Source organism: Pocillopora damicornis, chromosome 1, assembly GCF_964200805.1.
Source record: "Pocillopora damicornis chromosome 1, jaPocDami1.2, whole genome shotgun sequence".
In the NCBI taxonomy this organism is placed as follows: Eukaryota; Metazoa; Cnidaria; class Anthozoa; order Scleractinia; family Pocilloporidae; genus Pocillopora; species Pocillopora damicornis.
Window position 1 is genome coordinate 2,171,446 of NC_142670.1, and position 12,939 is coordinate 2,184,384.

The 12,939-nt window shown below is 36.0% G+C and overlaps 2 protein-coding genes, 1 long non-coding RNA gene and 1 pseudogene across 9 annotated transcripts in view; 2 read left to right on the forward strand and 2 right to left on the reverse strand.

The window, feature by feature from the left end:
* Positions 1 to 12,939, reverse strand: part of LOC149051269 (uncharacterized) — a 216,351-nt pseudogene that overhangs the window by 69,920 nt on the left and 133,492 nt on the right. The gene's annotated exons all lie outside the window — the stretch shown is intronic.
* Positions 1 to 12,939, reverse strand: part of LOC149051270 (uncharacterized) — a 158,518-nt gene that overhangs the window by 69,920 nt on the left and 75,659 nt on the right. The gene's annotated exons all lie outside the window — the stretch shown is intronic.
* LOC149051279 (uncharacterized) overlaps positions 1 to 12,939 on the forward strand; it is a 33,235-nt gene that overhangs the window by 8,033 nt on the left and 12,263 nt on the right. The window lies entirely within an intron of this gene.
* On the forward strand, positions 128 to 12,855 carry LOC149051280 (uncharacterized). Of its 3 annotated transcripts, none has more exons than XM_089198483.1 (10): positions 128 to 933; positions 1,609 to 1,692; positions 2,004 to 2,126; positions 4,346 to 4,452; positions 4,899 to 5,000; positions 6,329 to 6,453; positions 7,904 to 8,072; positions 8,498 to 8,604; positions 9,306 to 9,419; positions 10,133 to 12,855. In XM_089198483.1, the coding sequence occupies exons 1-10, from the start codon at positions 711 to 713 to the stop codon at positions 11,535 to 11,537; spliced, it is 2,559 nt and encodes an 852-aa protein (XP_089054609.1). In that variant the 5' UTR covers positions 128 to 710; the 3' UTR covers positions 11,538 to 12,855. The 3 variants fall into 3 exon arrangements, with proteins under 3 accessions (XP_089054609.1, XP_089054615.1, XP_089054601.1); XM_089198475.1 differs by having other exon boundaries at positions 640 to 1,035; XM_089198489.1 differs by lacking the exons at positions 7,904 to 8,072; positions 8,498 to 8,604; positions 9,306 to 9,419 and having other exon boundaries at positions 129 to 1,035.

A 12,939-nucleotide genomic window follows, 5' to 3' on the forward strand; every position in this document is an offset into this window, starting at 1 on the left:
GGAGTTCTATTTTAGAGTGTGAGCATAATATAATATATTAATCTAGCTGTTGATGTGAAGACTATGACTTGATTCAGTTTGATTACTGATTAATATAATTATAATAATTTTAAATGTTTTTAATCCTTCACCTTGGGCTGGCACCTTGTCGTGGTGGTGAAGCTTGTGTGTCTCATTGACCCTGCAAAGACCTTGTAATGAGGTTTTCTTTTTCTGGATCAGTTGTGGGGTTGAGACCAGACTAAGACCAGCTCCAGTTCCTCCTACATTCCACTGGGATAGACTTTTAATGTGTCTTAATATCACCTGTTTTTATTTGCCTTATTTGAGGAGATCTGCATTTACGCTAATTATTTCATATTTTATGACACCAGAAGGCATTGTTACAGGGTTTACCTTGCTGAGAAACATGCCAGGCAGATGGTGGATCAAGCAGGCCGTGATGTTAGCAAGGTTACATTACAGACACAGTAATGACCTCTTTACACCTGGAGTTGCAGTGTTGTGCACCTGCCTTAGGTAGTTTTTTTCTTTCCTGGTGCATTTTGTTCTATGGATGTGATGTCTCTTTTCCAACACCTACTGCTGGATTTTTCAATGCAGTAGGAAAAGCTTCCCCAGTGTGTGCACTTCTCCCCCAATTGAACTCTTTGGAAACATTTTAATGCAGACTCATTGGCAATGAACCAGTCAAGCAGTGTCCTGAAGACATGCTTCTACTCCAGAAAACTTTTCCACTCCTGTTTGACATAGTTAGCATTGTGGAGGGAGATCAGCTTCCTGAGGCCTTGACTGCATTTATTATTGACCTGTTGGAAAAAGTCAAGTCTCTGTTTGGCAGAAATGGATCAATACCAGATGCTGTGCAACTGGATGTACACCGCACAAATGATGTAGAATACTATCCTTGCCTGCCTGTGGTAAGAAGTTGTGGTGACTATTGCCTGGATGACACAACTCCAAACATCTGCAAAAAGAGGAGTACTCGACAACCATCCTTACTTCCTGGAGTTTTCTTAGTGCACAGTAAACAAGGTACAATAATGTTATGAGTTTGTATTAATATTATTTTGTATTTATTTCTATGATGAACAACATTACTTCTGATATAAAAAATGTAAATTTGAGTTCACTCTGACCCCAAACTAGCTATTGTTACCCTTTGTATATTCCAGATTATCCCTTGACAAGCTCCAGGTTTATGCTCTGCGTGTGGTTTTAGTTATCAGGTTTAGGTTTTTCGTGACAAATGTCATTTTCTTAAAAGACCAAAACTGTTTGTAATGCTTAGTTTTCAAAAGGACAACATCTGCAGCTATCAAGTCAAAGAATTGCACAGATTGACTGACTTACCTGTTTTGTTTTGTTTTTTGCTGTTTACTGAATAAATTGAAATTTCTCTTACAATTTATGGGCTAAATGGCATAATGACTTGTATAAATAAAGGTTGTTGATTTCTATTGACTAGTTATGTACCCCAGTTACACCCTCTCTTCAGCCTTCATTACATGTTCTTTCACAACATGCTTTCAGGCACTCAATGTACGCAGTGTTGATGTGATTATGTGTAAAATGGTTTTATATCCTCTCTTTTGATTTCCATTTTAGGTATAACTTATGGATTTAGTGTAATGCTTTGCAATGAATCTCCTAACATCCCATTTACAGTGTTTCAAATGCATTTTTCACAAGGTAAGCTCAATTTAATGTGCATGTGTATGTTGTGACCTTTGATTAGATGCCACTGTGTATGAAGAAAATTTATTTTTATTACCTGGGCCTGGTTTAAAGGATGAATAACGCCTTCCACCAGAAAAATCACCATCCAGTGGATAGTGTTGTATGTTATCACAACACTTATAGGTGAATAGAGATTCATTCTGTGGATACCGTTATCCACCCGTTGAACAACCACGGCCTGGTTTTTTGGGAGTTTTTCTTCTCTTGATTTCCTCTATCAGAGTGATTTTATATTAAACAAGTTCATTACATTTTTTCGACAGGTCCCCGCCTGATTGTCTATGATGATGGTTGCAATTTGCATTCATATTGTTTAAATCAGGATCTTGTCTTTTTCAAGAACTCTCAGTTCCTTGTGGATCAATTGCATTGGCAGGATCATACAGGTACATAAATCACCCCAAAACTGGCTTTTTCAGTTTGGTCATCTTTAATCTTCGGTGTTCATTTAGCTATGCTCTCAGGTCTATCCCCTCCTACTAACCTAATGGAAAAGTGTGTGACATGAGTGCATAAGAAACAACTGAAGGAGTAAATTACATTTAGAAGGATAATTGATTTTGTAGGTACTTAATGAAAGCAGCAGTTTGCTATTGCAAATTCAACCAAATAAATACGAAACCTAAAAGAGGTGAGAAATACTGGCCTTAGCATGAGAGTGTAAGAATGAATTTGTTTGTGCAAGTCTCACGTTCAATGCATGAGACTTGAGAGCTTTAAATCAACTCAACACATTTTGCATACTACAGCAATTTTTGCTGTTGTTTCTTTTATTTACCCAGTAATTTACAAGGAATTCTTCAATTCATGCCATTTATTTATTTATGGTACTGTAAATTTTTAGTGGGTAGGGAGGTTCATTGTAAAAGGAAATGACAGGATGGGGGCCGGAAGAATAAAATAACATTTCAATATTCCAGAAAGAAAAACATTTCCAAACTCGAATGTGTCTGTTCTATCTTTAGAATAATGTTCACCAACCAAGTGTCAAGCAAGAAAGTAAAATAAAAAAGTAGAATTTAATACTTTTAAAATAGATGAACTGTATTATCAAGGGGTTTAAAAACAAAGAGACAATTGTAATACTGTAATCAATGCTGTCTCCACTTCCTTTGGTGTAAACTTCACCAATAACTTTTTTTTTTTGATAAGGAAAACCCCTTGAGGAGGCTATAACACTGTTTTAAAAAGCAGCTGAACAGAATTACCCATTACTCCTGCAAAAACAACCTCAAGTCTTTAAAGCCATCCAGAAGTACTGGTTATTAACCCTTTAACTCCCAGATCAAATTGGTAATTCTCCTTAATCTCAACCATACAGTTCTTATAATGTTAGTTCAGAGAATTTAGTGTTGGATCAACTAATTATTCCCAAATTGATACTTTTCTTTATTCTCATCACTTATGTGGTTGATATTGTATTGATGTTGTAAGGAGAAATTCTGTCTTGGTTACTCATGGGAGTTAAAGAAGATGCATTTTCCTCTAATGTTTTGTAAAATGTTCCTCTTTATTGGAGCAATTAGTGCTACAAAAGAAAACATAGTTAAGCACATCTATTTCATCATGAAATGGCTGATCATTATACAGTTGAACCTGCATTAAGCTGCACCATATTAAACAGTTACCCTGTAATAAAGCAGTCACTTCTCAGTTTTTCTCTCCTTTATTACTGTAATTTTCACCTCTATTAAGTGTTCATGGTCATCCTTGATTGAGTCCCAGCTTCCTGTTTTTATTGTTTTCTACTTGCATGTGTTGAACAATCACTTAAGCAGAACCTCTCAAATAAAACTAGGAATAGTACTTTGAGTTCAAAGGTGCTCAACTTATTGCAAATTATCTAATTCTGTTGGGACAAATATCATGCACAAACATTACACAAGTCAATCAAAATTTGATTGAAGGGTTAAGGGGGCCATACATCTTTCTGTTGTCGTCAGTTATCATTACTTGACCATTTGATATTGTTATAAAGTCATGAGGACAAATGTTCTAACACTTTGAACTTTTCACTCTCAAGATCTCATTAATAATTCTCCTTACTGTCTGCAGTACAATTCTTATGATGTGAGTTTGGAGAATTTGGTTTTGGATCAACTACTAATTCGCAAATTTATATTTTTCCTTATTCTCATCACTTGTCTGTTTTATATTGTATTGATATTGTAAGGAGAAATTCTGTCTTGGTCTTCAAAGGTTAAATCCTAAGAGTGACCAGCATCTAATTTCTCCTTACAGTAATACTGCTGAATCAATCATAAAGATCATGAAAATAAAGGAAATGATCACCAACCTAAGAAGCTTTGATTGTTAAACAAATTCTCCTTGTCAGCACCTTAGGAAATGTATAGAGAACTGTATGGAGAATATACTTACTGATGTAATGGTGTGAAGGGTGAACAATCTCTCTTTGTGGTCAACAGTTGAGATGCTATGATTTTCTTAGAGCAAGAGCATCTAAAGTATTTCCGAGCAATAATTTTTGATAATTGAAGGGTTTCTTTCATCTACGGCCTAATGATAAATTTAATTGTTAACTTGATAAGGGAAAGTTGGTTTTCTTTATTCTTTTCATTTTTTAAACTTTATTTATTATTGCCAGTCAACAGTGACGTGTGTAGGCTGTGTTTCCAAGGACCTGATGAAGAAATTTTTGGAAAATTCTTAAAGGATATAAATACTGGTTTTTCAGTTCACCAGTATTGTATGGTAAGGAATGATTCCTTTACAAATTTAAAATTTTTTTGCATGTAGTTCAGCCCTCTGTCCCTTTTAATCTCCTTAACCTCTAAGAGTGACTAGAATCTAAGTTCTCCTTACATTATCATCCCTGAATCACTCATCAAGGTCATGAGAATAAAAGAAATGATCACCAACTAAGGAAGCTCTTGATTGTTATGCAAGTTCTCCTTGTCAGCACCTAAGGAAATGTATAGAGAACAGTTTGGAGAATATGCATACTGATTAATGTCAGTGTGTAATGGTTTAAAAGGCAGTTTTGCCTCAGTAACACTTAAGATGTTTGGAAAATGAGAATAGTTTGTAAATCACTCACCTCCAGCCAGTATTGAACAAACTTTTCTAGGCATGTGCTATCACACTGGTAAACTGATAGAAAGCCCTGTCTGTTGCTCAATGAATTGTTTCCTGTGCAGTTTCTTTCCTCAGGACTGGCTCAGAGAGGAAAAGATGATGAAGAATTTGATGGATTTTTAATCAAGGACATAAAGAAGGAAATATCAAGGGCAAAGAGACTGGTGAGTGACTTAGATGAAATTTTAAATATGCCTTTAAGGCTGGATCTCACTTATGACAGAGTTGGGGTTGGATTGGTTATCAGAACCACACAAGCATACAATCTAGAGAAAATCAAACCAATGGAATTGGAAAAAAAATATAGATGTTGCTTACGGTACAACTTTGTTGCTTACAGTTAAGTGAAAACTGGATTGTTGGAGTGGTGAGTAGAAGACTGTTTTTGGCAGAATGGAAAACTGGAATTTCAATTGAATGTCTTATTCGCTTCTGCTTGTAACTCCCATGATGTAGTTTTCCCTGAATCATAGGAGTCAGAGACAAGTGAAATTGGAAGAAAATGATATGATGTAGTAAAAATTGAAAATCACAATTGTAAGTGGAGTTATAAACTGAACAGAATCAAAATCAGAAGAGGTAGGGCAGTTTCATTTTCTTCTGATTTGGCTTAACCCTTTCACTCCCAAGATCTAATTAGTAATTCTCCTTACCATCTTCCATACAATTCTTATAATGTTAGCTCAGAGAATTTGGTATTAGATCAACTAATAATCCCATGGTTGACATTCTTCTCTATTCTCATCACCTGCCTGCTTGATATTGTATTGATATTGTAAGGAGAAATTCTGTCTTGGTCACTTGTGGGAGTGAAAGGGTTAAGACTCTGATGCTTATGATTCAGTGAAAACCCTTTTACATTTCTAACTATGACTTGGATTCCAATTCTGTTGCCTGCAAAAACCAGCCTTTAGAAATCCAAAATGCTAAAAACAGTCCTGGTCACTTATTTGTCAGATACAGACACTCAAGTCTCCATCTTAGGCCACTAAACTTTCTTGTCAATAGCCTTGATGTTCAATAGAAGATACAGAATAACACACATCTAATGATTAATTTTTGGTAGTTTCTCTCATAATGCAGTTGTTTGACCCTTTAACTTCGTAAAGTGATCAAGATAGAACTTCTCCTTACAATATCAATAAAATATCAAGAAGAAAAGTAATGAGAATAAAGAAAACATCAATTAGGGGATTATTGGTTGATTCAAAACCAATTTTTTCAAACTCAAATGATAACAATTGTAAGGAGTGAATTTATGAATTTTTTAATGTTTAAGTGAAAGGGATGCACAATGTTTTTCAGCTGCTCACTGAACTTATTTCCATCTGTCACTGGTGCAGCTGAAGTATTTGATTTGAGCCTGTACCTGTGAGATTGACCACTGACCGGAAGAGCCTGCTGAGCTGCTTGTGATGAATTATCTTATATTTTCCAATAACTATATTAATTGTCTGTATGGTATTGTTTAGTTTGGCTCATTTCTTTGCAGAGATGCAGTTTCTGCAGGAAGCTGGGTGCCTCTATTGGCTGTTGTGAGGGAGGATGTCGTGAAACTTTCCACTATAAATGTGGAAAAGAGAACGGAGCTCTGTTTCAGTTTTTTGATACCTTCAAGTGAGTTTATTTTCAGTTGTAATAACATTCTCTTGCTTTGCACTTGGGCCATAAATCCAAGCGGAAAATACTCAGTCCATGACTTACAATACAGAATTTTAATTGGGTTAGTAAAAGGTTTTTAACCCTTAAACTCCTAGAAGTGATTAACAAATAACTTCTCTCTACAATATCCTTTTACTATCCACCAAACAGGTAATGAGAATACTCAAATGTATCAGGTTGAAGTTGTTCTCTTGATCTAACACCAAATTCTTGTAACTTATTCATAAGGAAATAGAGGAGAGCAGAGAGAATTAACAATCAGATCTTGGGAATTGAAGGGTTAAACATGTAATTGTTGCTTGTGATTTCAGTAAAATAGCTTAACTTTTTGAAAGAAACTCTGCATTAGAAAGGCCAAAATTTGATGAACACTGTCAGTGGCATTTAATGGATAAGTTAATGATATTAATAATGACTGTATTGAAAGGTTGCCTCATCCATAGGAGATTTTGAGGCTAGTCCTGTCTGAAAAATCTAGGACTTGAAAAAAAAAAAGTGAAAAACAACTTAAGATTTTTAAGAATAACTACACTAAGGTTAACCCTTTTAACTCCCAAGATCAAATTATTAATTCTCCTCTCAAGCTGCTACACATTTCCTTGTAAATTAGTAATGAGAACATGGTGTTACAGTACCGCTTGAAGATAAGTAAACTGCTCAATGTGTTCCCCACGCAGAGCCAATGCGTTGGCATTTTGAACTTAACGCGTTAGCGTTTGCGTGTCCACGCAAACACGTTTAGTGAAGCTCATTAGTAGATCACACTTTAAAACCATTTTGCATAACAAGAGGCCCAAACAAAGCCGACTTTTTTGTCACATTCGCCTTAGCATCTCCACGGCGTCTGTGTATTCCCGATGACAAGCGTTATCCAAAGATCTGTTCCTGATAAAAAAAAAAACCAAACTAAGAGTCAAGCGATTTCATTTTACAACCTGTAATTTGTGAATACTTTCGAAATTCTCGTTCACCTGTATCCCAAACTGTTTTTTTTTTTTTTGGTCAATTAAGATAACAACTTCTAACTGATAAGTTTGAATATTCTCATTACCTGTTTGCTGGATAATGTAAGGATATTATTGGGAGAAGTTTCATGTTGATCACTTCTGGGAGTTAAAAGGTTAATAAAACAGAGCTACCAAAAAACTGTAAAGTCTCAGTTTTCTGACTTAAATTACACTAAAATTCTTAAGATAGCATTTTTGAAATGGCAAATAGTTTCACTGGTCCTGATTATTAATGGTCTTGTTCCATTCTGTAAATAACAAATAAAACAAGTGTGACTGGCCCTTACTGCCATGAGATACCAAAAAGATAATTTTGATGATTGTTGTGAATGTTGATCACAAAATGTAGCATCAATAATGATATTTACCATATTTTGTCCCTTTGTGTTACACCACAGTTCTTTTTGTCGGCATCGTCGCCCAACCCAGGATGTGGCATTAAAAAGAAACCAAACCTGTCCAATCTGTTTGTGTGAAATAGAACAGAAGAATAAGTCACCTGTTTATGATATTCCCCTTGTCACACCTTGCTGTAGAAGGACGTGGTTTTACAACAAATGTCTTCAGGTACAGAAAAATCCTTTTTTTTCCAATTTTTTTTCCAAATTATAATTTTCACAACTTATTGCCAAACTCCGCATTTTCGTCAATTTGTTGTTGTTTTTTTGTTTGGACATAATTGTTTGACAAGGCCACCAAAGAATCACTTTGATTTTCAAATGATCCTGGCAGAATTACTCATTAGAAAAAAATCTATCTGTATATAAATAACTGTAGCTTGTTACACAATCTAGATGCGATGGAAGTTCAGATTGTCACCAAGGAAAAAACACAATTATATGAGTATTTAACCATTTTACCACCCTGGGATACATCTGCAACTTAAAACCTTTAAATTCAAATGGAGCAATAATATGCTAAGACACCTTTTCTGGGAAATGTTTTGTTCAATTTACCATCATACTTATAGCTTTTCAATATTTTTCCTGTAGAAACATGCAAAGTCAAGTGGGTTGTATTACTTCCGTTGCCCAGTTTGCAATAATTTGGAAGAATTTCAAGAAGAAATGAAGCGAATGGGAATCTTCATACCTGATCAGTAAGTTTTAGTTAACCTGTTTATCAACCCTTTCCCTCCCAAGATCTCATTAGTAATTCTCCAAAAAGACTGTCAAACAATTCCTATGATTTTAGTGCTGAGAATTTGTGTTTGGATTGACTAATAATCTCCTAATTGACATTTCTCTTTATTCTCATCACTTGTCTGTTTGATATTGTGTGGATGGTGTGAGGAGAAATTCTGTCCTGGTCACTCATGGGAGTTAAAGGGTTATCTCTCATGGGTGACTGAGACAGAATGTTGGTTTATAACATCAATATCAAGCAGACAAGAGATGAGAATAAAGAAAAATATTAATTTAAGGATCATTAGTTGATCTAATACCAAATTCTTCAAGACAACATCAACAGAATTGTATGACATACACTAAAGAGAATTACTACTGAGATCTTGGTAGTGGAAGGGTTGAAATGATCTCAGATTAATTTCATGTCAGAGAAGTGAATGTCCACGTAATATATTAAAGGACAGAATGGATTGTTTTATGTAAAAGATTCCAAATGCATAGAATACGAGTAATTCCTCCTTTTTGATGATGTCGGGGAAAAAATGGTGATTGCGTGCTACAGGGATCTTTGGTTATAGTCTACCAAATTCATAGATTGTGAGCATTAGTCCCTGAAAATCTGCTATTAGTGTTGGAAAACTGACAAAGGATATTTTTGTAAAATTCTTTACAGGGATGCTAGTTGGGAAACAGAAGATGCCTTTGTTGACCTTCTTTTTCAGTACAGTCGCTGTGATGCAAAGAACTGTGTCTGTCCCAATGGCAGAGAGTATAAGGAAACATCTGGGTATAAAACACTAAAATTCTCTTGTTTTTAGTGGTGTATTATACATTGAAAATTCTACTTTGATTTAAAACTTTCATTGAAAATAGTGCAGTCAAGAGCCATTGGATTAGTCTATTAGCAATCAATGACAGTACCTAAGCAACTGGACACCTACCTCCCATAACCTATCTATAACCCTAAATAGTTATCAGTTGACTGTTATTTGGGTAGGGGAGGGGTAGGTGGCCAGTTGATCAGATACCAACATTGATCCATGTGAAGCTAAAGCAGTGGATTTTTGGGGAACCTTTTGTATTTTACATTATATCAGTATTCCAAGCTCAAGGTATTTCAAACATACCATTTGGCACCTTAAAAAAAACAGAAAACAACCTTCAGAGATAAAATTTAGTCAACAGAGGGAAAAAAAAATGATGGAACTATGGGAACACTTTGTGTAATATTGTGTGGTTGAAAAATGGCTGAGCACACTACAAACCTTTGAAGTAAGCAATGTGGTTGTTTGATGTTAAAGGTTCATCAGTTTACTTCAACTTAAGATCAGTAACATGCAATGTTAGAGCCTGCTTCTTTTCCACAAAACACAGGTCACCAATTGGGCAACTTTCACTGTAAATTTAGTTGCCAAAATTGTTTTAAACTTGTGGTTGCCATGGAAATGTTTTTTGCTTGGAGGGCTCAATACATCTACAGTATTGCTGCTCTAATTTCAGAAAATGGCACCTGCGTTTGTGTGACACCTGTGGCCAAACTGGCACCCATCTGAAGTGTCAACGCTGGAAGAAATCCCCCGGAGAATGGCATTGTCATGTATGTGGACATAGTGAGCCTCAATTGAGTGCGCGACAAAGACAAATAGGGGATCATTCCATGAACTATTTAAGCCATGACGATGATGATGATGATGCATGGGAATCACCAACAGAAGACTGTGAAGTCAATGTGTGTTCAGTGTCAGATGACGAACCTCCTCTTGCTGAGATCAGAAATGAGTTAAACTGCAGCAGAGAGACACCTTTACCTGAAGATACTGTTGTGAAGAAGCCTAACATGGGATCATCTCCTATGAGGAAACGTCTCAGAATTTCCCTTCAAAGATCAGATGATGAAGATGAAACAATTGAACAAAAAGGAAAACGTACAATAGAACTTCATGAAACTCCTGACTTTAGTGGCCTTCACCTTGGTGACAGTTTTGCTTCAACATCATCGATGACATCTAGTTTTCTTCTTACTCTCTCTGGTCTTATCACAGGGTCAGCGAGGGAAAATCTTCAAAATGAATTTGAACTAATTGGTAAAGAATCTATAGAATCTGATTGTTCATCAGATGCAAGTGTTGAGTTTGTTAAGGCAGTGAAAACAGATAAGGAACATTTTGACAGTGAAGCTAATGTCGACAGATCAGCACCAGTTCTCCCTAACACAAGATCTGCTCAATGTGGTAAGGTGCCGAGAAGAGCATGTTTCCGAGAAGTAAAACAGGATTTGTCCTCAACAACATCAAAAGCAGTTATGGATTTTGTGGAAGCAGAATCTTGCATCATTTCTGTGAGGACTGAAGGAAGAGAGTCCACATCAGTTGTGAATTTTTCAGTTGCAGAGAACAAGGAGGATAGTGATGAAGATTCCTGTTGCATCACTAAAGTAGTGAGAAAGTTGTGTCCTTTTGGAAATGACAAATGTGGGCTGAAATGTGACCTTGATTGCTGTAATTCTGTAGTGCGCCACATTTATCAGTCTCCATCACCATCAGCCGTGTCAATGGGTTCATATGTGCACAAAGACTTACAAAGTAAGACATTTGATAGTTCCAGTACTTGTGGTAGTACAAGTCATGTCAAAGGGAACAAAGGCAAACCTGTGGATAAAAACAAACTCTTTGATACAACAACCACAGAGGCAGTTGAGGAAGACAGGGCTAGTTTTATCTCTGTCGGCACCAATACCTTGCCTTTCAAACCATGTGTGAAGAAAGATTCTCTTCACAAGGTAGCCCCAGATGCTGCAACTACTCAAAGGAAAAGAATTAAATTGAGCACCAAGAAGTCTAGCAAGCGTCTGAAAAGATTTGCTGCTGTCCAGGATGAAAAAGTAGCTTTGAGTCACAAATGCTAACACAGACATCTAAAACAATTTACTAGTAGTAATTTTATTGTATAGTCAGAGGAGTTTGTGTGGTAATGGTGGCACATTTGAGAATGAAGTCCCTGTTGCATTTCCTTTTTAACCCTTAACTCCCATGAGTGACTAAGACAGAATTTCTCCTAACAATATCAATAGAATATCAAGCAGACTTGTGATGAGAATAAAGGAAAATATCAATTAGGGGATTATTAGGTGATCCTATTCCAAATTCTCTGAACTAACATCATAAGAATTCTACCACAGACAGTGAGGAGAATGACTTGTTAGATCTGATGTGTAAATGGGTTTACATTTTCACACCTAGAAGTGACCAATTTTTAAGCAGAAAGGGGACTAGAAGAAACACAAATATCAACTCTGGGGTATTGCTTGATGTAAAACCAAATTCTCAGAGCTAAAATCAGCTCAGATGTAGGACAGATAGTAGGGAGAATTGATAATTGAGATCTTCATAGAGATATGGTGAACAGTTGATTTGATTGGTTGATAGGACAAACACAAGGTTCCTGGGTCTTCAAACAAATTGGATCCTTGTGAGAAGTCGGAGGTCCAAATCACCAGCCAAGTTTAATAGGAGGAACATTGCTCTGGGTAGAATTAAACACCCTTTACACCCTCACATCAGTATGCATATTCTCCATACTGTTCTCTATACATTTCTTAAGGTGCTAACAAGGAGAATTTGTTTAACAATCGAAACTTCTTTGGTTGGTGATCATTTTCTTTATTCTCTTCATCTTAACAGATGATTGAGCAGTATTTTTGCAAGGAGAAATTAGATGCTAGTCACTCTTACAGTTTAAACTTTAAAGACCAAGACAGAAATTCTCCTTACAATAGAGAATTTGTTTAACAATTGAAGCTTGTTTGGATGGTGATCATTTTCTTAATTCTTATGATCTTGATGGATGATTCACCAGTATTACTCTAAGGAGAAATTAGATGCTGGTCACTCTTCTGGTTTGAAAGCATCAAAGGGAACTGTTGTAGGGACTTGTCTCACTGGGAGTGCCAATTTAAACTGGGAGAATTTGTTCCCCTCAGATTATAGAAGAATTTTTAACTTACCAAGTACTGTAAAACAACTGTCTATGGAGTTATGTGTTTACTCCTCAACTAAAACTTCTCTTTTTAACTCTGTGTAGGATTCTTCATCAATAGTGGGGCCACTTTTATAGGGAGTTGCCATACGTGTGGTGTTTAACCTTCACAGTTGTTGTACTTCATTTTACTCTGAAATATTTTTATTGGTTATTATGTAAAATTAAAGAAGCAATGATCATACAAACAATGGTGCATTTGTTGATAAGGCAATGGGTAATACTAAATTTCATAAGGCCAGCCAATCAACCCCTTCCCCCCCCCTCCCCCC